We start from the raw sequence: 25084 nt of genomic DNA, 5'->3' as shown, positions 1-25084 counted from the left end.
CCTTCATATACCAAATCATCCATTCCATACCACACACTTTCAAACATCAAGTCACTGGCCCCCCTTACTCTCACGTGCTACTACCAATCCTCGGCAGATATTCTTGTCTTATGTCTTTCATTTTCTCTTCTTTACCTTCCCCAGGTAGTGTAGATGCCATGTCTGCAACAATATTTTTTACCAGGGACATACTCCACTACAAAATCAAAATCACTCAAATCCTCCACCTTTGGTGCAATCTTAGCATCCACTCCTTTCATTCTCTGTAGATACACTAGAGGTTGGTGGTCTCTGCATACCACGAACCTCACACCATACAGAAACAGTTGTAGCACTTTCACACAAAACTGCAGCGCAGCCAACTCTTTTTCACAACAGTCGAATATTTTTGCTCTGCTGAACTAAACGCTTTACTTACATACACTATCACTCGATCCCTTTCAGCTCCATTCACCACTTGCTTCTGAATCAAACATCCGTCCATCGACACTCCACTCGCATCTGTATACACTTCCAACCTACTGGCATCTGCACTATAGTCAGGGTAAGCCAACTCCACATCCTTCACCATTTCCTCTTTCAATTTCTCAAATGCTTTCACCATCCTTTCATCCCACCTCACAGCTGTACTCTTCCTACAGCCTGTCCATTCGGACAATGGCTTTTCAATTCCTGAACAATCTTCCACAAACTTTCTTCCAAACTCGATCAATCCCAAAAATCCACGCAACTCTCGCAGTCCTGGGTCGAGGGAAATTTCTCACTTTCTCCACAAACTTTTCTGCCTTTCATACACCAGACTCACTCACCTTAAGGCCCAAAAACTCACCTGTTCCATGAACCACTCACACTTACTCACTTTGACTTTCACCCCCAATTCCTCAAACTACTTCAATACCTCTCGCACCAATCTCTTGTGCTCTTCTACCGTCTTACTCATCACCAAATTGTCGTCAAAAAATACCAAAACACTTTCACTGGGAAAACTGCTCAGCACAACATTCATCGCTCTCTGAAATGCAGCTGGGGCATTTGCCAATCCAAAACTGAGACTGCAAAACTGATACTGTTTTTCCATAGTCAAGAAGGCGGTTATCTCTCTACAATCCTCTGCCACTGGCATCTAATAATACCCCCTTGCCAGATCCATCTTGCTAAACACTTTCTTCCCATGCATACTGTACACACAGGGAATCTTCCTTTCACTGTCACCTCATTTACTCTCCAATAATCATCAGGCTTTCTTACCAGCACAGTTGGACTATTCCAAGCACTCTTACTGGGTTCAATCATTCCTTTCCTTTCTAACTCATCACAGTGTTCTTCAATCTCTCACATTACCGGAGCCGAGAAATGTCAGGGTCTCCCTCTGATAAATCGGTGTGTTGTCTGTCAGCCGAATATGGATTTCGGCAATCTAGCTGTCCCAAAGTCCTCATCACCTTGGATCAACACACCCTTTCTTTCCCACAACAACTCATACACCGGCTCTTTCTCTTTCTCGCTCAGCTTCTCATTCAACCTCACCTTTTCCGTAATCATTTCTTTACTCCACTCTTCTGACTTTTCCCCTTTGGCCATCACATCATATCCCTTAACGTGCTTCTCATCACTCAAATCGACTACACTTCTTAAACTTTCCAATCTATCACCTAGATGTATGACTCTCCACCTTTTCTTTTTCACATCCCCACACACCTGTACACACACCTTTGGGTCCTTTACATCCATAATTCCATCGAACATGTGTGACCCGCCTTATCTCAAAACACACAGAGCTACCATCCAACATGACAATTTCACCCAAACTCTGCACCAACTCCAACATTGGTCCTCCACCCTACTTTCACACTCCACACACTCTCCGAATCTCTTGGCAGTTGTACGTCCTCCATCACATACACCTCTACTCCAGAAACTATCTTTAAACTTACTTGTCCATCCTCCTTCTCATACAACTTCACATGCATTTCATTTCCCATTCGTATTTCTGGTTACACTTTTACCCTGTTTTTCTTTAAAAATATATATCCCAGCAACATATACTTCTCATTCACTCTGCCCACAACATAGAAATCCTCCTCCTCCAGCCTTATTCTTGCAACTGCAACCAACTCAGCAAATCTCGCACACACCCTCACTTCCAATCCTCCAATCCCTGTCACATATCCAGCACACTCCTGCTTCCATGCTACGTTTTCTTTTACTTTCTCATATGCCTCTGTGAAAACCACATTTCCACTACAACCAGTATCAATCAACGCTTTCAATAACACTCCACCACATTCTACTCTAACACAAACAACAATCTACTCGTTCCCCAGAACAGAAGTTCCCACTCACAAACCCCTCTCTCACATGCAATACATCCATCTCTTCCATACCAGAGGGCTCACCACTGTGAACCCCCTTCACATTTAGTTTCCCTGAGGTTGGGGTTTGGTACCGCAGATTTCCTTCACATGACCCTCCATTCCACAGCCTTCTCACTTGCTCCAAGGGTTCTTACCTGCTCTGGCAAAATGCCCACTCATTCCACAATTTCCACAATGACTTCCATTTACTCCTATTCTTCCACTCTGGCAGTCTCTCACTCGATGTCCTACCTTTCCACAGCTGAAATACTTAAACTCTTTCGCCTGCAGGCAGTCCTTCAATATATACCCTCTCTTTCCACAGCCAAAACACTCAACATTGGCCCATCTCCAATCCTCTTTCACATGCCCAGTCCCTCTACACCTGAAACACTCCTTACTACTACTCACTCCCATCTGCCTTCCCCTCACATTCCCATTTGCTCCACCCACACTTCCACTCCTAAACCTCTCTTGGCTTCTGCTTGAGCTCCTTTTCCCATTATTCCCCACATTCTCTTGCACATGCTTTCTTCCTCTTTCCACCTGGTCTCTCTTACACTCCTCCAACAAGGCTTTCATCACACTTAGCTCCTCACTCACCAAAGTGTCCTTATATGTCCTTTCCTTTACCACCTCGGACCCAGCGTACACCACTAGCTATAGCAGGGAGGGAGTAACAAAATGGCGGAGTCAAGAGATGAGGCCAAGTGGATGGGAAACCCCAGACACTGACGAGGCTCCCCGCGGGCGCGGAAACTAGCGTATCAACTCCACCCACGGCGCCGGGGAGGGAAAAGACACCAGCCAGTACTAAGGGAGGTCAGGCTAATAACGCAGCCTACAACGGCAAAATTCTCACCTTTCCTGACTTGGTAAAGCCAGATAGGGAGAAGGAATGAGAGGGGAGGAAGAGAGGGTGGAAGGGAGAGAAAATTCAGCGCAGAAGGCCAACCAACAACCCACCCACTTAGGGGGCAGAAGGGCAATGTGCTGAGGGAGATCCCCTCCCCCATATAGGGAGGAGGAGGAAGTCTGAGGCCCAAGCGCACCCAAAACAAGTGCGGTCGGATGGAACAACAGGCAGAGGGACCCTCTCAACCAACCTCGCCTCCTCCTCGACTCCAGCGGCATGATCAGGAGAGAAGGAGCTGAGACAATGAAAAGCCTAACCCTAAACAGCCTAACCCACGATTGGGGCAAGAGGGCTAGGCTAGGATCACTAAACACTGATATGTACTGCTAAAGTTAACCAAAATAACACAAATACATGTAATTTAAATCAAATATAAAACAATAAAAACTTGTGCTAGGGTATGCCCTAACAGCGAAGCGAACAGGAAGTGGGCAACCAATATGGCGCTCCTGGCGTAAGCCAAAGGTAAAATTAAATCCATAAATATCCATGTCATCCCATTATACCTACAATTCAGAAAAACCGACAACAAAATAGCACCACCTTGGAGGCAAATTCTACTTTCGTCTTGAGAGCCAGGTACGCAAGGAAGGAATTTAAAGAATCAAAACAGCAGGAGAAGCCTCCCCAATGGAAATGATAATAGTACTGGCACCAGATCCCTTGACCCTGAAAAACTCCTCCAAAAGGAACTTCCTGAAGGGTAAATACAAAACATGAAGAAATGTAAATGACCCAGAAGAAACCTCTGCAGAAACAAGCTGCAGGCATACCCCAAGGTCACCATGGCAGAGGCAAGCGAGCATAAGATGAGCATAGATATTTGACCCTGTAAATGTTAACTTACGGGCCAAATAAAAGCCTCAGAAAACAATAAAACCCCACAAGAAGATGGTGCTTAACCCAGTAGCGGTGAATTCGGCTGGAAGACATGGTAATCCAAAAAGAAAGGCACGAAAATACCGAGCACAAGAAAAACATGTGATCAACAATGCGTGCTAGAATGGAATGGTACAGATGGCGCTAGGGTCTCGTCGGTTGGCGGGCTGAGTGGTGCTGGCGTTGGTTACGACCTTCATGTTCCAGGGTTTTTGACACTGGGTTGTCTACAAGTACAGTCCTGTGGCAGTGGCAATATTCCCTCACCCTTATCTATACCGGCGTCTATTTCATGATAGATGTTCGATCTGAGTAATAACCTTTAGCATTCTGATAACTTTTTCTCTGGCATATTTAGCAATGTGTTACCTGAAATTCGTGCTTAATGGGGAATTTTCACTGGGTGACACAGGTCCAAAGCTCAGAAATAATTGGGCAGTGTTTGGCATATATGATATCAGATATGATATCAGATTGTCACCTGGTTAAAAATATCACGTGAGCAAATAAGATATAGTAGTTAACCCTTAAACGCTGAGCCTCTATTTACAAAAGTGTCTGCCGTGTCGTGAGGTTTGAAGTTAGTCGTCGAAGGGAAGAAAGTTTTTCAAAAAATCACAGCATACTTAGTTTTTAAGATTAAGAGTTCATTTTTGGCTCCTTTTTGTCATTGCTTGAAGTTTAGTATGCAATCATCAAGTGAAAAAAATATCATTATCATATATAAATATTGGAATATTTGACAGCGTGAAAAAAAATTTCATATATAATTGTATACAAATCGCGCTGTGAGCAAAACGGTTTAAAGCTAATAAGTTATTTTTTTTTTTTGTATTGTACACTAAATTGTGATGAATTTGGTATATAACAAATTTTAAAACGATCAAAGCAAGACAGAAAATATTATCACAAAATGATGTATGAATTCGTAACGTGTGGACGTAAAAACAAGTTTTTTTTTTTAAAATTCACCATAAATCGAAATATTGTGCTAGAGACTTCTCGTTTGTTGCAAAATAAAGGTAAATGATTGAATATTACTAGAATGTAAGAGTTTTGGCTTACAATTGCATTTTTCGACCATTTGATTAAGGTCAAAGTTGACCAAAGGTTGAAATTTTGGCACTTATTGTGATTTATATGAAAATATTTCAAAACTGATAAAAGCTAAAGCCATGAGTTATTTTTTGTTGTATTCTACATAAAATTGCACACATTTTCATATATAAAAATTTATGTAACGGCTAATAGAAAATGGTGCAAAAATTACAACGAAGTGTCTAAAGAATTTCTGAGATTTTCAGAAGAGTTAGCTGATGCTTTCTTTTTGGAGAAGCAAGAAATTCGCACATGCGCAGCTGGGTCACGCTTGTAAAGAAAACAACAGCGTGATCTGTGAACTCCCAGCATCCCTCAAGGTGTGTGATTTAAAATATTCACAAACTAGGCCTATAAGTATTTTTTCACTTTTTTAAACGTATTTAAACGGCACTTTTTTAGAAATGTTTCACGTTTTTTCGGCACCCAACAGTAAAGCGTAAAATACATCCAGTCGGCGTTAAAGGGTTAATAAATGTTATATAGATACTAACTTCCATTCTGTAAACTAAAATACAGTTCAATTGACTAATAGGATTGTTGTGGTGTAGAATATATAGAAATTAGATAGAAAGAAAAAGAAAAGAGAGAAAGAAAGAAAAGAAAAAGTTAGGAGAAAGTAGAAATAAAGAGAGCAGGCAAGAGCACAGTAATGCGCCAAAAGCTGTTGTTGTTATCATGATTGTCGCTGATCGAGGCAGGATGTTTGCATGAACCATAAGCAGTATATCGTGTTGAAGCCATAAAAACAGTCGTAAAAGTGAGAAATAATGGCCTGTGATTAAGCTAACCAATTCATGAGTCAGCACAGCCTAAATGCTTACAGCAGCTGGTTCTATAACCCCCTTCTCAGGAGGCGTTTTCATGAAATTCAGGAAATTGGGGCTGGACAAAGTGATGTACTTCTACAACCTCAATCAAACATACTAGGGAGGGTCTTTTACACACCCTCTAGATCACCTCAATCAAGTCCTCTGGAGAGATTTGAATCTTACCCACTACAGTCCTTCCAATCAGCTGCCACTTGAAGAGGAGGCCTTGCTGATTAATCCTTCCAATAAGGCTAGAAGGAGGTGGAATTACAGATAACAAGAACAAAGAATTCTAGGGGTTCAACAGGTTGAGAGCATGCGGGAGAGGAGATCAGAACTGTGTCCTTCAAGGGAGAGTACGTCTCCCCTCGTTTCAGTGTTCCCCATATAGACTGAGCCAGTTTACAGCTCCAGAGTGATTCGTTTCTATCATTGTAACTTGTTAAATTTGTACTGACCCTTATAATACTAAGTACTAATTAAAGTGAAGAAATTACTGATCTCGTCTCTATACACCTTTCTGAGAGATATCAATATTTAAATTAATTAAAATAAAGAAGATAGCACATCATCGGTGAAGCGATATTGAGGGACATATTCAGAAGAAACCAAGGTAAGAAAAGAAGAGAAGAATGTCCCCCTTAACATAAATGGTGGCAGTGGTGGATTGAGAAGGCGAGGAGTGAACAAGCGAACATTAATGAAATTATCAGTGCAATTATTTAAGTTACAGTGAAACGAAATTCTACAAAGCAGACTTAGATTTTACGATGTGAGCAAAATATATTTGAAGGAATAAAACACTCAGCGAACAAAAGTTATGTGAAGAAATAGCAGCTTACAAGAAAAGGTCGAGTGTGAATAAAAACAGTATTAGTGCGTTCTGAAGCAAAAACATTTAGAACTGTTACCGTCAACAAATTGAGCAAGACTCCGACAGCGATAATAAGCCCAGTGTTTGCGACATTTCATCGAAGTGATTGAAAAACAGCGCACAGAGCTTACAACAAGATTCTGAAGACGGGAGAAAAAAAAAAAAAAAAAAAAAACATCGGCTGACGCGGTGAGGAATTTTATTCTGAGGATACGGTGAAGAATCGCAGTGAAGGCACAACATTTAGCGATACCACGATATCAGCAAAACAACAACAGTAAGTTGGCGAGAAATGAAATTACTGTCCGCTCTCTCTCGTAATAAGTTAATAAGTGAAGATATATATATATATTTTTTTTGCATCTTTTAATAAGATTGAAATTTAAGAAAACTCTCTCTAGTGAATAAGATTCCTTTTGCATAAATACCAACATTACTCTGTCTATGATAATTGATTATTTAGTAAATAATTTAGATAGGGAATTAGTTATTTTTTTTTCTTCACTCGGTTGGTGATTATTTGAGAAGTTATATATGTATTTGTGTACTTATTGTGATGAATTTTTATGATATGATGCCCAATTTCTTATAAGAATTTCTTTTCTGTATTGAAAAAGGTTTTACTTGTGCACTTGAACTCAATAGAGAATTTAATTTTATTTTGTTTGTGACAATTTGACAAATTGTTTTAATTTTGGTACAATATAACAAAAAATTTTTTATGATTGATGTACTCTGATTGAATAATTTTTTTGTGTGTGGACATGCAACGAGTGTTTGACGAATTACTGAACACTGTTAGACATTCACAGTATGAATTAAGACCGTCGACAATTAGACGAAGTCGAATTTCAAGACTAAATTCCCACTCCGCTGTAGTGCAAGGAAACACTAACAATAATAACACAAATAACCAGAACCAAAATAGTGTTAATCATTCTAATACTACTAACAGTAATAATAATAGTAACAATACTAATAATACTAATAATACTCGCACTGTACAATTTCTTACTATGTATCAGGCGGCAGTCATAACAACCGCCACATGCTTCTGTGGACAGGTGGATGATTCCAATCCTGACAAAAGTAGACTCGAATCCTATACTGTGAATCATTGGCTAGCAGATGCAGATAGTCGTAAAATTTCAGGGGGAATAACAGATGAAAGAGCTAAAATAAAAGAAGCCTTGTTGCTCGTCAGCTCAGAACATGGAGAAGCACATAAAACTTTGAATTCCACAAACTTAATAACTATGTAGAATTTAAAGAAATTTTTTTATCACTCTGGGAACCAGTAAATAAGACTGACAGTTTATATAACATATCTAGATTTCTTAACCCACAATATAAAACAATTGCTAATTTGTACGCAAACATGGAGAATGCAATAGAGAATATAACCGAAGACTTAATGAAGACAGGCATTACTATAGGAGACAAGACTCAGTTTGGGGATAGTGTTCATAACTTAGTTGAGCTACGACATGTATTGAATTACGTGTCATTTGGAACAATATATAATATTCTTAGGAGAAGAGGAAAAGAAGGCTTTCAGAAAAATAAAACTTGATCCCAAGAAAACAAGCCTTCAAACATTGAAGACAATGAGAGAAGAAATTCAAAGGAAAGAGATAAATCTATCCAAGGAATTTGTGGGAACAGCAGAAGCACAAAATGAAAGGAAAGTCAGAAATAATAATCCTACTTTTAAAATGAATAATAAGTTTTATGATAATTCCCGACAAGTAGGAAATAGACCAAATACCTTCCAAGGGAAATATGCCCAAAATACTAAAAGAAAATGGAATCCAGATCAAAGGGGAAGAAACAATCTAACAAAGAGTGGACCACACAAACCTTATAGATATGGTCAAAACTCAAACACAAACACTTCAACCCAAGTGAACCATTCCGTTCAAGGGGCGAGACCAAAGACAGCCTGTGACAACTGCGGGTATACAAATAATTTTACAAATGAGTGTAGAAAACCTAGAATCTGCACGGTTTGTAAGAAAGTAGGACATTTAACAAAGAATTGCTGATTTAAAACACAAGAAGGAAATAAAAGAAATAGTTGAATTAAGTAGTGTCGCTCAACATCAAATAAGTCTTCAAATCAATGACAATTTATCCCTACACAGAATACCACAAGAAAGTCCCTTCAAGAAGATAAATTAAGAGTAGAAGAATTAGCAAAAAGGAGAAGTGAAGGTTCATCTGCACTATCCATATTGCAGAGTAAAGAAGTTGTATTTTCCATGGATGAAGAAGAAATAATCAGAAAGGATTTACCTATCATTAAAATTCAATACATAATAAATTATGTACTGTCCATATGGATTCAGGTAGTACTGTAAGCATAATTGATAAACACACATTAACAAATTACTTAGGTGTTAAAGAAAACGCTAATTCAGGGTCAAAGCAAAATAATAAAAGGAGTAGCGGGTAAACAGATTAAAAGTTTAGGAAATGTGAACTTAGAAATAGACCTTTCATCACATAAAACTGTTGAAAGTTTTATAGTTCTAGAAGACAAATTCTTTCCCGCACAGGTGTTGTTCTCATATAAATTAATGAAGAAATGTGGAATTATACTGAATTGCAGAGAAGGAAGAATTAACCTTACACAAGATAATAAAAAGAGCTTATGCTTTATGCTTGAAGAAGAAAAGTTTCACCCAAATCTGATCAATTTGTCTGAGACGACTTCAACAAGTGAGAAAGACATACATAAAATAACATCATCAAGAGAACAATCAAATTAAATTGGATGGTAATGGAAAAGGAGAATTTCCACAATTACAGACTAGAAATTTAAGATATGCACATCCAGAAATTATACCTTCCAACAAAAGAAGTGACCCAGAAATATAATAAAAGGTGATCCCCAGTGTTCTGAGTATAGAACAAGAAAATAGGAACAAGACTTGTGTGAGATATAGAGATGATAATATTATAGCAATGTAATAATCAGTTGTGATAATGAAGGGAAATTAGTAAATGAAATTGTTGTTAAACAAAATAAATAAAGTAGATATAAATGACATAATAGCAGTTACTTTGAAGAAACTAGTATAGATGTAGAAAAAGACTTTGAGAGATAAAGATGAGGAAGTATGTTGTGTAAGTACTGCTGATGATAATAAAGTACAGTTTATATTAAACAGACAGGTAATTTTGCATACGTGTTTAACAAAAAATACATCTGTAGTTAAAGGCGTTCTTTTACTAAATGAAGTTACCAGAATTTGTCAGGATGGATAATTCTTTAGTCCATGAAGGGTGATAAAGTTTATGTCCAGAACTACTCAGATAACAAACTAACACTTTATGCAGGCATTGTCTTTTGCAAAGGAATACCTATTAACAATCCATCATTAAGCGCACTCTTAGATTTTTATGAATATTTTGAAATTTAAAAAAATGGGTTTAAATATAAGACATGAGCAACACCTTGTTATCACGTGACCAAAGCATTTTTCGAAATATTAAAATTGATGGGGTTTTGGGCCTTCGCCCCAACACGGTGAGGTAGGGCTGAGATTTGTCATTTTTTCCTTTATTCGCCTAATTTATTCATTATTTTGATTTTTATATCACCTTATCTCCTACGTCTGGCAGTGTCTGGCAACAACAATGGCTTGTTCCTTGGTGAATGATGGAGGAACAGGGTTGCCACCATACGTTGAAAGCGGTGGTGGGACACTTTTACTCTGAGCAATTTTTCACTATTGGGGTGTTTTTGCTGTCTTTTTTACATCCAGTAACTCTAAATACAATCTATATACTTTCACCTTCAAAAATACAAACAGTTGATGAAATGAATAAAGGATGATGAAAAGGAGTATATGATGACAAGTTCATTATATCAAATCTCGGTTAGATAAAATAGTGTCGGGTATTAGGTGCAAGGTAGGGAAATTGCCACTGATATTTTAATGGGTGCCAAGTTCAACAAAAATACCATCTGCCAATAGATGGGATACTGATAGTTTAATGAAGTTCTTTTCAAGAGACTAAATGTAAGTTTACCAGTTTTGTCAGCAATTAGCAATAAACTTCTAGTTTCTTAGTTTCAAACAAGGCATCAATTGAAGAAAATAAGCACCATCAATTGAGTGAGATAAATATTGAGGAAATTGAACACAACTTTTGGCTAGAAATTGCTAACACATACAGAGTGAAAGTATAGAAGAAGTTCTTCTCAAGAGACAAAAAGGCTTGAAAATCAAACTCCAAAGACCAAAAAGACCAAACAAGTGAAAAACGACTGAAAATGAGTCAAGAATATCAGCCTGGTAGCTACTTTTATAGTTTCAAACAAGGCAACAATGAGTCAGGTACTTGATGGTGAATAATACCCCTTTTATAGGAGGGGGTGACCAGAAATCAACCAAAATAATGCTCTAAGGTAAGTTTTCCAAGTGCCAAAAAACCACTTGTTGATCTTTACGGTCGTTTTTCTCAGTTTCACTTTTTGCACTGCAGGCATTTTTATTTTTAGGCCAATTTTAAAGTTAAATTTACCATTGGAAAGAGGAAAGAAAGACGAATATTTGTTTGGGGCTAGATTTTTTTTTTTTTAGGTTGTGAGGAACCGGTGATAATCAAATTATACAAATTTGGGGAAAATCGCCCCCATCCAAAAAAAAAAAAGGAAAAGTAGAAACTCTTCCCAGTATTTTTTTTCATACTGTGATATACTTTTCTGTGTATGAAGCCGCATTGCAATAGCTCTAAAATGAAGGTGAATCATTTTTAATTTTTTATTTATTTTTTTTTTTAATAAAATCCAAAATAATCATCCGATCACTCTCAAATTTTTCCTGGAACATCACCTTATATATATGTATAACATAAAAATTCCATAAAAATCGGAGCATTATTCCTATGTAAGCGTGCGCTCCCCTTAACATTAGAAGAAGAAGCATTTTTCTCTTTAACTGGTCAAACATCTGAATTAAGCAAAGAAGTGAATAGAACAGATTTTCCAGAAAACAAAGATAGATTAATTCAAGTACAGTATTAGAAAAATACTGAGATGTAATAGCAATAAAAGTAGATAAATTAGGTAGAACAAATGTCCTAAGACATAAAATTTATTAGATGATGGAACAAAACCATTCTTTATTCCTAATTACAGATTACCAATAAACCAAAGACCCATAGTTGATAATTTTGATAGAAAGAAATTAAGAAAGATGGGGTAGTCATTCCTTCTAAATCACTTGGCTGATGAAGAGTTAGAGGAATTTATTTCTGGTGATAGAAATTCATTTCTCGCTATACTGTGGTTCGGATTCACAATAAGCTGTAGGTCCCGTTGCTAAGTAACCATTGGTTCTTAGCCACGTAAAATAAGTCTAATCCTTCGGGCCAGCCCTAGGAGAGCTGTTAATCAGCTCAGTGGTCTGGTAAAACTAAGGTATACTTACTTTTTCCATATAATTCTCCATTACTACTTGTTCCAAAGAAAGATGGAAATTGGAGACTTGTGATAGATTATAGAAAGTTAAATTCCACCACCATCCCTGATAAAATGCCAATGCCAGTGATTCAAGATATGTTAGCTCAATTAGGAGGTGCAAGGATATTTTCATCTTTAGATTTACTTAGTGGATAATGGCAAGTACCTGTAGACGAAGAGTCGAAACCATTCACAGCCTTCAGCACACACAAGGAACACTAGCAATTTGAAGTCATGCCATTTGGACTCACTTCGGCTCCTTTAATGTTTGTTAGATTAATGCTTTCAAATATTGGGGATATAGAAAATATTTGCAGTTTACTTAGATGATGTTATCATTTTTAGCAAAAGATTTAGAAAGTCTCAAAACTTTAGAAATAGTCCTAGAAAGATTAAGAAGAGCAGGATTAAAAATCAAATGAAAGAAATGTCAATTCTTAATGAAATCTTTGGAATACTTAGGACATGTAATTAGTGAAGATGGACTGCGAATGCAAGCAGACAAGATAAAGGCAATAGTTGAATATCCAGCTCCTACCAATTTGAAAGCATTGAGGCGATTCCCCTAGGAATGGTAGGCTACTATAGACCTTTCATTAAGGGCTTTGCTACAATAGCCAAACCATTAACAGAATTAACAAAGAAAGATGTCAAATATGAATGGAATAAAGAACAAGAGACAGCCTTCCAAACACTAAAAGTAAAATGATCAGAAATCCAGTACTAGTCTACCCAGATTTCTCCAAAGACTTTTACTTAGCCTGTGATGCCTCAAGTACCAGGCTAGGGCTGTATTATTACAAAGGACAAAACAAGAATGAGAGCAGTATATTATGCCAGTAGAGTTTTGTATGCTGCAGAGAGAAGTATAGCACAATAGAGAAAGAGAGTGTTTAGCATTATACTGGGGACTAAGGAAATTTAGACACACAATCTTAGGATATCAAAGTCAATGTACTTACTGATCACAAACCAATTTTGTGATTTGTTTAAGAAGAGAAGTTTTACAAATAACATGAAGTTCAATAGATGGTTCATTAGTGTGATAGAATTTGCACCAGAATTCATATATATCCCAGGAAAATTTAATACACTAGCAGATGCATTATCCAGATCCCAAGAAGAAACAGAGAAATGTATTACCACTAATACTTTTTGTTTTAGCTGTCAAGTGGTAGATTTAGATTTAGAAAGAGTACAAATACAACAAGGGATGGATACAGAAATCAGGAATATAATAGGACAATTAATGACAGATGAATCTTTAAAACCTGATTTTGTTTTAATCAGTGGATCATTGTATAAAAGACCAACCGAGAAGAATGGTTATTCTCGTCTATACATCCCAAAAATACTAATCAGAGAAGTTTTAGAACTAACACACTCATACAAGTTAGCAGGACATCCTGGAATCAAAAAGACAACTAGAATCCTAACCAGAAACTATTTTTGGCCCCATTGTAGTGAGGATGCCAGAACTTTGTACAAAATTGTGTAGTTTGTAATAGAAATAAAAGGTAACGTAAATCCAAAAGCACCACTTGAAAAATACCCATTGAGTTGAATCCATTTCAGGTCGTATCTATGGACTTTTAGGTCCATTTCCTACCACTGTTAGAGGGAATAAACAAATATTAGTCTTTTTGACTACTGTATCTAACAAGATATGTAGAGATTGTACCAGTAAGAAATAGAGATGCAATTACAGTAGCAGAAGCTCTTAAATCTAGAATTATTACGAGACTGTACCAGTAAGAAATAGAGATGCAATTACAGTAGCAGAAGCTCTTAAATCTAGAATTATTACGAGACATTCATGTCCACAAGTTCTTCTTTCTGATAAGCAGCTGAATTTACTAGTGAACTTTAAGAAAATTATGAAATTTTATGAGATAAATAAATGTCAAATCACAGCATATAAACCAAGTTCAAATGGAGCAATAGAAAGAACGAATCGTAAGATAAAAGGATATCCTGAAAACTTTAGTTAAACCTAATACTAAGAAGACTGGGGTTAGCTTTGAGAAGACGTACAGTTTACTATAAACAATACTGTAAATGAGACAGTAGGAGAATCACCACACCACTTGTTATCACGGATGATGCGCACCACCCGACATACTTATAACTATTTATGACTATATTGTTGCCTGGAAAACTAGGCGACGTATGAAACGATCAAACAGACGAGGACTAGACTTAAGGAAGCTCAGAGTGTCAAGCAAAGTACTATGACAAAAATACAGCTAAACCAAAAATTGTAGTAGGTGCTCAGGTATATGTTCAGAATCATGTTCAGAAGGTCCTAATGTAAAAAGTATCCCCAAGGTTTAATGGTCATATATGGTATTAGAAGTGTTGAAATTAAATAAGCTAAAGATCATAAGTGAGTGATCTAAAGAAAGAATTGTTCATACCAATCATGCAAGGTAATAAAACAGACTCTTGGTCCAATAAAAAGAATAGTTGAATTATTGAAAGAAGATAAACAGGAACCAATAAATAACAAATACAATTTCTAAGAAAAAGATAAATTTATGTAAAATGTTGAACTGTTATATATAAACAATGTATGTAGATATTAAAATACCTCATGTTTATAGAATATCTGATAAGGCTTATTCTTACAGATACAAACATGCGGTTCTTCTTGGTTATCATAACACTGCTTTATGTGTCATCCGAGGTGGTGATCCGGGAGGGTGCACTACTAGAGAAAAAGGGATTTGTGAAATTAATTAAGGATATTGGCATAGTGAGTATTGACATTACATCAGTGCTTATCAGTGAAATTACGTTGAAAGATGTTCAAAGGGAATTGAAATCATTAATTAGGAAAAGTGAAAATAACAGTGTTTTACCATTGTTGGAAAAACTAGATAATGACATAGGAAGTGTGTTAAATACAAGATCCAAACGATCCCTCTTACCTTTTATAGGGACAGCACTTAGTCAATTATTTGGAGTGGCTACAGACTCTAATGTAGAAAAAGAAAGTGCCCGTATAGACAAACTGGAGAAATGGGCAGCAACAAGGGGCATTGTGTTAAATAAGATTATAAGCTCTCAAAACTTAAACAGTGAGGAATTGACAAAAATAAAAGTATTCATTAATGCATTGAACAGCAATATTACCAAAGAGATTAAGATAATAACAGATGAACAACATTTAAATACCTTTATGAACAATGTTAGAACTGTATTACAAGACCATAAAGATCTGGTAAATGCCATTTTGTTAGCATATAAAGGAATATTAAGTCCAACATTAATTAACCCAAGGGAGTTAGAGGGCATAATTATTGATTTTTTGATAGAAGGACATTATACCCCTATGGTAAAGGATATAATGGTCTATTATAATTTGATAACCACCAAGGTAGTTAAAAATAAGATTCTTCTAGTATTACCATTTAATCAAAAAGAGGCAGATGTACTGATGTCCATACATACTTTTCCCATGTTGATAAAGGAAAACGTAATTATCTCAAATGTCAACCACATCAATTTTGCATTAGAAGAACATGGGCTAACGGCGTCATTTATTACTGATGTTCAGTTAAGAGATTGTATACTTTTGAAAGCTAAGGAGTATATTTGCAACCTTGACAACCTTTACGAAACTACTAATGCCTATCCCTGTGTTCAAGAAATAATTGAAAACAAAAATCAAGAGACAGTACTGTGTACACAATTATCTAAACATGATTTTGTTTCCATCCTAGTAGAACAGTCAGTTTTTGTATTTTCACAATTCATTAACAGCAACTATCAATTGCCATAATATAAGTACTGAAATTAATTTCAATAATGTCCATGCTTTTGATAAGACATGCAAGTTAGTTATTCCTAATAAATTATATTATGAACCTCATGCCTTCACAAAAATAATAATCCATAAAAATGCCCCATACATGAACTACTCTAGTGAAGTTAAAGAATTTAAACTGTCTCAGAGTTAAAACAAATAAATGAGTTGAATTTAGTAGATGAATTTTTCTTTTACAAAGAAAATGTTTCACCAATTCTGTCTCTATTCAATTTGGTCATAATCATAATTGTAATAATAGTGTTTGCAATTTTGGTCAAACGTGTGGTAATTTCAAATATTGAGAGGATTATAACAGAAATAAAAAGGGCCAATGAAGAGTAGAATGATCTTATAGACATATTTTACTACTGAATTCTTTATATATTATTATTTGCATTATGTGTTAAAACAGTTAACCATTTTTACAGTATGGCAATTCATTATATATGTATATGTATATATGTATCTCTTTTGATATAATGTGTGAATGTTCTACCATATATTCTTAGTTGATTTTTTTTGCATTAGTACATTGACACAGTTTGTGCAATTTAAATATTTTTTTGAGACATTACTTGATGGGCAATCATATAAATACTTTATTTTATTTGTGTGATTTTGCAATCGTCCATTGAACTATAGGCTATTCTTTTTGTCACACTGAGAGCAGTGTGAGGTAGCGTGACCGAGTAATGTTGTGGTGTAGAATATATAGGGAAATTAGATAGAAAAGAGAAAAAGAAAAGAGAGAGAGAGAGAGAGAGAAATAGAAAAGAAAAAAAGTTAGAGAAAGTAAGAATAAAGAGGCAAAGAACACAGTGATAACGCCAAAAGCTGTTGCTGTTATCGTGATTCCAATACGCTGATCGAGGCAGGATGTTTGCATGAACCATAAGCAGTATATCGTGTTGAAGCCATAAAAACAGTCGTAAAAGTGAGAAATAATGGCCTCGCGATTAAGCTAGCAATTCATGAGTCAGCACAGCCTAAATGCTTACAGCAGCTGGTTCTATAACCCCGCCTTCTCAGGGAGGCGTTTCCATGAAATTCCAGGAAATTGGGGCTGGACAAAGTGATGTACTTCTACAACCTCCAATCAAACATACTAGGGAGGGTCTTTCACACACCCTCCTAAGATCACCTCCAATCAAGTCCTCTAAGGAGAGATTTGAATCACACCCACTACAGTCCTTCCAATCAGCTACTTGAAGGAGGCCTTGCTGATTAATCCTTCAATAAGGCTAGAAAGGAGGTGTGGAGATTGCAGATAACAAGAATTCTAGGGGTTCAACAGGTTGGAAAAGCCAGAGAGAGGAGATCAGAACTGTGTCCTTCAGGGGAGAGTCACGTCTCCCTCGTTTTCAGTGTTCCCCATATAGACTGAGCAGCCAGTTTACAGCTCCAGAGTGATTCGTTTCTATCATTGTAACTTTTGTTAAATTTGTACTGACCCTTACAATACTAAGTACTAATTAAAGTGAAGAAATTACCGATCTCGTCTCTATACACCTTTCTGAGAGATATCAATACTTAAATTAATTAAAATAAAGAAGATAGCACATCATCGGTGAAGCAATGTTGAGGGACATTTTCAGAAGAAACCAAGGTAAGAAGTGAAAGACTAAAAATCATACAAAACAGAAAGAGGAGAAGAAGATCCCCCTTAACAGGATTTGGACTGCATTGAAGTAGGCAGTTCAGTTGGCACGCCTGCAGTGTCTATTTTGGATGCGCTCTAGGTTATAAATCTTACAGATTGCCAATTTCCTTTTTTATATCATTCCAAAAGTGGAACTGACATATAATCTTTTTACAAAAATGAAGGAGAATTTAAATATATAAAATAAGGAAACTGGGAACATAGGTTTGCAACTTTGTAGTTTAATGCAAAATCGTGGGATAAACAAATTGATGTGTCGCAGTAAGGAATGTGACTAAGCATCTATTTAACAAAATGGAAACTTCCGAAGAACAACGAAGAGCTTTCATCAGAATACACAACAACGTGAGTGCCAGAGATATAGCCAGTATATTCAGTGTAAACAAAAGCACTGTTACTAGGTGGATTCAGTATCATAGAGAAACACAGATGCTTAAAGAGAAACCGAGGTTAGGACGACCACCCTGCACCACAGCTGACGAGGATAACAAAATAGTTGAAGCAGCTCAACAACAACCAATAATTACAGCTGTAGCTAGTAAACACCAAATTGGGTGTGATGCTGGAGTGCAGGTAATAAGGAAAAGACTACATGCTTCAGGCATATACCATAGAGCACCTGCTATCAAGCCTGGATTATCTCAAGTGCATAAAGATGAGAGGTTGGGTTTTGCTCTAGAATACTATGCTGCGGATGCCGAGTTCTGGAGCAAAGTCATTTTTTGTGACAAAAAAACATTTTCAACAGATACCCATGGAAGAGCACATTGTTGGCGCTTGAACAACACAAGGTAATAAATCTTGACTGTTTAGGTAGAAAGAAAAAATTAAAGTCATCTTTATATTACTTACATATAATTATTAATTAATAGGCCTAGGCCTAGAGCTCAAGAATAATTTCTCAGAACTAAATTTCAGCCATCAATTATGTATATATATCTATATTACATACATATACATGTGTGTTGATGTATGTATACCCTTTTCCAATGCAGGTATGATGAGAACTGTGTCATAAAATCGAAGAAGAGTGGACACATTACAGCGGGACTCTGGGGATGGATGTGTGGCAGTGGGCCAGGTGCCTTAACCAGCATAGGTACACACCTGAATGCCGAACAATACGTTGATATTTTACAGAATGTCATGATTCCATCAGTCAACTCTTTTTTAATTCCCGAACCCGAACCCATTTTCATTGCAATGGATAATTCCTCAGTCCACAACAGTAGCACCGTCAAGAACTGGTTTCAAGAGCACCCAGAAGTCATAAGGATTAACTGGCCTGTGAAATCCCCTGACCTTAGTCCAATTGAAAACCTTTGATCACTCGTGGTCAGGAGTTGGGATGACCGCCAAATTAAAACGAAAGATGCCTTAATATCACATGCTATGGAGATCTGGAAGTTACTTAGGCCTAGAAAGGATGGTAATAACATATGCGAGAGCCTAGTGAAATCAATGCCTACACGACTAAACAGAATTATCGATGCTTCAGGGGTTTATACAGAGTATTAGGATGTAACACTGATGATGGCTTGATAAGCAATATTAAAGTAAATATATATATTTTTTTTAATAAATGGAATATTTATAATCACTGTTGTTCTTTAATTATGTTGAAAAGAATACATTCACTTATCATTTAATGATGCTCTTTATATATATTCAAAAGGGTTTGTTAAAGTTCTATTGTTTATATTTTTACTGTATCAGATGTTTTAAGGGGGCCGGCCGGCTACTACCGTTTTTTAAGGGCAGGACTTTAACATTCATACCCACTTAATAGGGGTTTAGGACATCTCCAAACCGCATATGATTTTTGCCTCTGACCTTTGGTTTTGTGACGCATAGCGATTTATCCGAAAATAACCATTTTCAAATCTATCTCCTCCTGGATACCTAATATTAAGACCTGAGATTACTGCCATATATAGACCTGATGTAGACCTCAATAAAATGAAGAGTTTTTTTATAAAAGTAATTTTTTGCTAGATATGAATTTTTAGTTTGGGTAAAAAAACATAAGAAAAATGTACGATAACAGAAGACATACTACATTTTCTTGTAGGGATCGATGTTTTTAGCTCACTGAATTACTTTACTAAATACCCTGTAACTACGAAACTAAAGGAATTTTGCAAAATATTTCGTAGGCACATTCTCCATTGCCATACAAAGCGCATATATTTTTTTCAGGATTTTGCATTTTTCGTCCTATACCTCCATATATTGTAGCCGGCCGGCCCCCTTAATGTTAACGTTACAGTTCGACTTTCTACCCACTCTCAGTTATCTACTGCACCATTGTTGATGTTAATTATATATATAATTATATAATTTAATTTGTATTTTTCTGTTTTACCTTACTACGCAAAGTATAAGAATTTCTTGTCTAAGGAATGAATAACTCAGACCAAATGGACAAGTCATTCACCTCGTATGATCAATTTTATACTTGTATAAATGTTGTAAAAGCAAATATCATTGGTTATGATGATACTATATCATATAAAAGCCTCTTAACAAAAATATAGGCAAATTATATGATACTCCCTTTTCACGGAGCAGGTGAATATTAGTAGGCCTAGCCACACATTTGTAAGTTATTATTCATCTTTCTATATTTTTCATATGATAAACATACAATCTATATTTTTCATATGATAAACATACAAAAGGTAAGTAATGAATATTTTGTTTATCGCTCTGCATTTGCAAAGCATGCAAATTTTCTGTGATAAAATAAAAACGCTCCCCAGATCCCACCAAAATTATATAGGCTGAGACACATAAAAATTCCTTTTTTAAGAAAAAAAACCATAACCAATGAAAGAACAATAATCATGTAAATCTCCTTTATATGAGAATAATATATAACGCAGATAACAGATTATTAATATTAATTTGCTAGTTACTGAGAAACTGTCACCATGGCGCATCAACTGTGCATTGAATGGCAGTCTGTGCACCTGCGCCACCGGGCAAATAGTTGCCAGATACCTCTCGCTGAATATCCTAGCTATAAGCCTTATATCCGAAATGTTAAGGCAACTGATGCAATATTTTGTAACACAATTATACAATGAAGGTGAATTTAATTTAATTATATTTTTATTTTCCAGTTAATAGAAATCATGTTTCGTTACACACCCCTGGCAGAATTCATATCAGTAGGACAGAACAGCTTTTTTTCTAAGGATAATCGTGACCCATTTAGTGAAGTTACCAGTATTAGTGGTGATAAGATAGCCCAGAGAGGATTTTTTGCATCACTTAGACCTGCAGCCTGGAAAAATGCTTCACTGCTACTAAATGTGGATGGTAAGAAGTTTTTAGCATATTTGTTGATTTCAAACAATGCACTGTAATGAACATTCTTGTATTTTTTCTCATAAAATTTTTTTTAGCGATATTATTAATCAAGTATGAGAAATGAAAGTTTCATATAAGGAACTTACCACGTAATTACTGGAAATAGATTTTACCTTGCGCAGCAACCCTAAATTCAAAATATCGCGCTAGCTTTTTTGTTGCATAATACAGGTGACAGGCCCCACCCACTGCGTGGGTCTACTTGGTAACGACAGTAGCCTGCTGGCTCATTCTGATTTTGCCGTTTGCACGATTAACATTGTGTGCTGCAGCCCTGTTCACTGGTTGTTTTAGTATTTCACTGGAAGTCAGTGAAATATTATTGCGTTTGTTTAACTTCAAACTGCTGATTTGCTTAGGTACTTGGATTTAGCTTTCTATTAGTTATGTCTGATTCAAGTGCTTCTAGCCTTCACTATTGTAGCGAAAGATGTAAGGCTAGGCTAACTAAGTTTTGCTATGATGCACACACCAGGTGCAGTAATCATAGAGGACAGATATGTTTGAAGGAGAATACTTGTGATGAGTGTAAGGATTGGGATGAAGGGAATCTCACCTTAGTAAACTTGAAAAGAATAGGAAGAGGAAGGCAGCCGTTGGGGCTGAGAGTAGAGCTTTGGTGAGCCGAGATTCTTCCCCCAAACCTAAGTCGGATCTTAGTCTTGCTATTCCTGCTACCCCCTGGTCACGATCTTTCTCTTTTTCCCAGTCCACCTTCTATCATTCCACATAGTCTCATGCTTCTAACCCCGATACCATTGCCAACCTCGAATCCAAGAATGATAAGAAGTTGAGTGTAGTAGTGAGTTTAGTGACTGAGATAGGGGCGTCCCTGAAAGTCCTGATGGACAGTGTTTTGTGAAAAGTGTGTAGTGAAATGCAAGTGGAGGAGGTGGCTTCTTGTCCCACTGGTTCTCATAGATGAAGGTCCTTGTCCCAGTCCCCTAACCCTGGGAGAAGACATACCGGAGGTCCAAGGGAGGCTGGTGGCATTTGCCCACGGGTTGCTGCCCCCCTCAGTCGAGCTTGTTGCAAGATTCCAGGTTTCGACAGATGGCCATTGGAAAGGCATGTCGTTAGATGTGCAGTATTTGTCTTCCAGCTCAGATCCTGATTCTGATCATGGGCACTGTAGGCGCTTCCTCGCTTCATCCCGGCCATTGAAGAGGCAGTGGATGACACCCACTTCCTGTTATTTGGTATAAGGAGGCTTTCGGCAGCCCATAGCCTTCATGCAGCTTCATTGTGGATCCCTCAGTCTTTGCACCGGTCCGACTTTCATCTCATCCTTGGGATTCTCCAGTAACATTCTCTCCAGATTGTCTGCTTGTAGAGCACCCTCTTTTGGATGCCAAGTGCTGTCACTTGTGGCCAGCGCTTGCTCCCGAGAGCCCAATCCCAGCTCCAGTGTGCCCAGCACCAGCTGCCCTGGCCTTGCCTGCTTCTTCTTTCCTGATGAGGAGCCACCCAGAAGACAGCTCCAGGCTTCTTAAGATGGTTTTTTCCCTGTCATTGAAGAAGCTTAAAGAAATCCAAGACTTACTCTCTTCCAAGAGAGTGCAAGACAATGTGATTTTCGCCCATCCTCCCTCTCTTCTGGTTAAGAGGAGATACCTGTCGTATGCCACCAGGGAAGCTCCCTCATTGGGAAGTTGCTGTCTCCTCCAAAGGGGACTTCTCCGGCCTTATTGACTCTTCTCAACGTTCAGCTTTTGCTTTGGCGAAGATTATGTTCTCGTCAGCGGGGCTAGACCACCTTGTTAAGAACTTGTTCAAGGCTTTTAAGTGTTCAGCTTCCTAGATTGGATAGTAGGAGCCCTTGCGAAGAAGATAGAAGATTTTAAGGACTTGGACGAGCGCTTTGCGGCGGACTTGTTAAGTTGCTGTCGTGCATGGATAAAGCCATCAGGGATGGTGCTTCGGAACTCGTGACCCTTTTTTCTTTTAGAGTTTTGAAGAAGAAGGAACTTGGGTGCTCCTTCACCACCAGAGGAGTCACATAGTTGTAGAGGTCGGCATTGTTATTTTCTCCCCTGGACTCCTTGGAAGAGATCGCTTCGGACCTTCAGAAGATGTCCATGCAAGCTCTTAGCTCAGTCCTCCAAGTGCCCCAAGAGTTCTTCACCGTTGTCATTCGGGCCTAAGATGATCTCTCAGCTACAACAGCATCCCTTTCATGGAAGCAAGCCTACATTGCAATCTCAACCCTGCTCCAATGTCCAGTTCCCCTCTAGCTCCATCAAGAGGAGCTCTTCCAAGAGTTGTCCAAGAAGCGAGCAAGAAGTCTTTCATGCCCCAGTAGGAGCCAGACTTCTCCATTTTTGGGAGAAGTGGGATCACAGAGGGCAGACCAGTGGATCGTCAAGATTCTGAAGGAGGGCTACTGCATCCCTTTCACTGAGAACCCTCCTTTAGTCACCTCTCCCATCGCATTGACGGCCTACTCAGCAGGCTCAGAGAAACATTCAGCCCTTTTGAAGGAAGTATCCTTTCTCCTGAAGAGAGCCATAGAAGAAGTCGAGAATATCAGCACAGAGGGCTTCTACAATCATCTGTTTGTAGTTCCCAAAACATCTGGGGGCTGGAGACAGTCCTGGACGTAAGCGCCCTAAATCACTTCGTAAGGAAGACGAAGTTCAAGATGGAAACGAACCAGTTGGTTTTGTCATCCATTCACCGAGGCGATTGGATGATTACGCTGGACATGCAAGATGCATACTTTAATATCCCCATCCATCCGGACTTCAGGAAGTACCTCAGGTTCATCTTCCAGGGCAAAGTCTTCCAGTTTTGGCTCTGCTTCAGCCTCCATGACACCTCAAGTGTTTACTTGAGTCCTCCCCCTTGCCAAATTACTTCACCTGGTCAGCATCAACTTCAGCCTTTACTTGGACGACTGGCTTCTTGATCCTTCAAGGAGAAGTACCATGACTTACTTGACTATTCTTCGCCTTACTCAGGAACTAGGAATTCTTTTAAATCTTCAAAAGTCCCAGTTAGCCCCAACACAGGAGATTCTCTATTTTGGGGATGATTCTCAACTGTTGGATTTTCAGGGTTTTCCCTCCCCCCAAGGGAATTGGCAAATGCCTCCAGGTGATGCGCAGTTTTCTCATCCTCTCATCGTGTTTGGCCCACCAATGGATGTGTCTACTAGGGACTCTTTCGTCCATCGAGACCTTTGTCAAGTTAGGCAGATTGCACACGAGAGTTCTCCAATTTTACCTAAAAGCCAACTGGGACAAGAAGACTCAACCTGACTGTCGTTTATCCCATCACTTAGGAAATAAAATCGGACCTCCAGTGGTGGCTGCCTGAAGCAAGACTTTCACGAGGAAAGTCTCTTTGTCCCCTGAACCCCGACTTAGACTTCTGCTTAGATGCCTCGGATTTAGGCTGAGGAGCCCTTCTGGGGAATCAGGAAGTTTCCGGGATGTGGTCTTTAGAAGAACGGAAACTACTTATCAACATCAGGGAGTTAAAGGCTATTCATCTAGGCCTTCAATTCTTCTCGACCATGACTCACAACAAGATAGTGGTAGTACACGCTGACAACACCACCGCTCTGTTGTATATCCAGAAACAGGGGGACACTCTTTCCTTCTCCCTCTGCCAGCAGCAAAGGATCTTCTTAGGGCACACGGAAATCAAGTGATGTTGATCACCCAATTTATTCAGGGGAAGCTAAATGTCCTGGTGGACAAACTGAGCCATCAGAAGCAGGTCCTTCCTACTGAGTGGGCCGTGGATCCCATGGTCTGTGTTGACTTTTGGAGACTGTGGGGCAGACCGACACGAGACCTGTTTGCCACCTCAAGAAACAATCGTCTTC

The 25084-nt window shown here is 38.0% G+C and overlaps 2 protein-coding genes across 2 annotated transcripts in view; both read left to right on the top strand.

Moving 5' to 3' along the window:
* LOC136843977 (protein argonaute-2-like) overlaps window positions 1–25084 on the top strand; it is a 564386-nt gene that overhangs the window by 152617 nt on the left and 386685 nt on the right. Inside the window, exon 5 of the mRNA XM_067112994.1 lies at window positions 21003–21201. Coding sequence (XP_066969095.1) covers window positions 21003–21201 — 199 coding nt within the window. The remainder of the gene's footprint in view (window positions 1–21002; window positions 21202–25084) is intronic.
* LOC136844449 (uncharacterized) lies at window positions 5035–16391 on the top strand. Its single transcript, XM_067113697.1, has 2 exons — window positions 5035–5567; window positions 15037–16391. The coding sequence occupies exon 2, from the start codon at window positions 15045–15047 to the stop codon at window positions 16188–16190; it is 1146 nt and encodes a 381-aa protein (XP_066969798.1). The 5' UTR covers window positions 5035–5567; window positions 15037–15044; the 3' UTR covers window positions 16191–16391.

The sequence above is a fragment of the Macrobrachium rosenbergii genome, chromosome 12, assembly GCF_040412425.1.
Source record: "Macrobrachium rosenbergii isolate ZJJX-2024 chromosome 12, ASM4041242v1, whole genome shotgun sequence".
Classification (NCBI taxonomy): Eukaryota; Metazoa; Arthropoda; class Malacostraca; order Decapoda; family Palaemonidae; genus Macrobrachium; species Macrobrachium rosenbergii.
This window is presented reverse-complemented; position numbering and strand designations above follow the sequence as displayed.

What these genes read in the sequence shown, in the direction of transcription:
- LOC136844449 (XM_067113697.1), top strand. Translation starts at nt 15,045, where the DNA reads ATGCGGTTCTTCTTGGTTATCATAACACTGCTTTATGTGTCATCCGAG.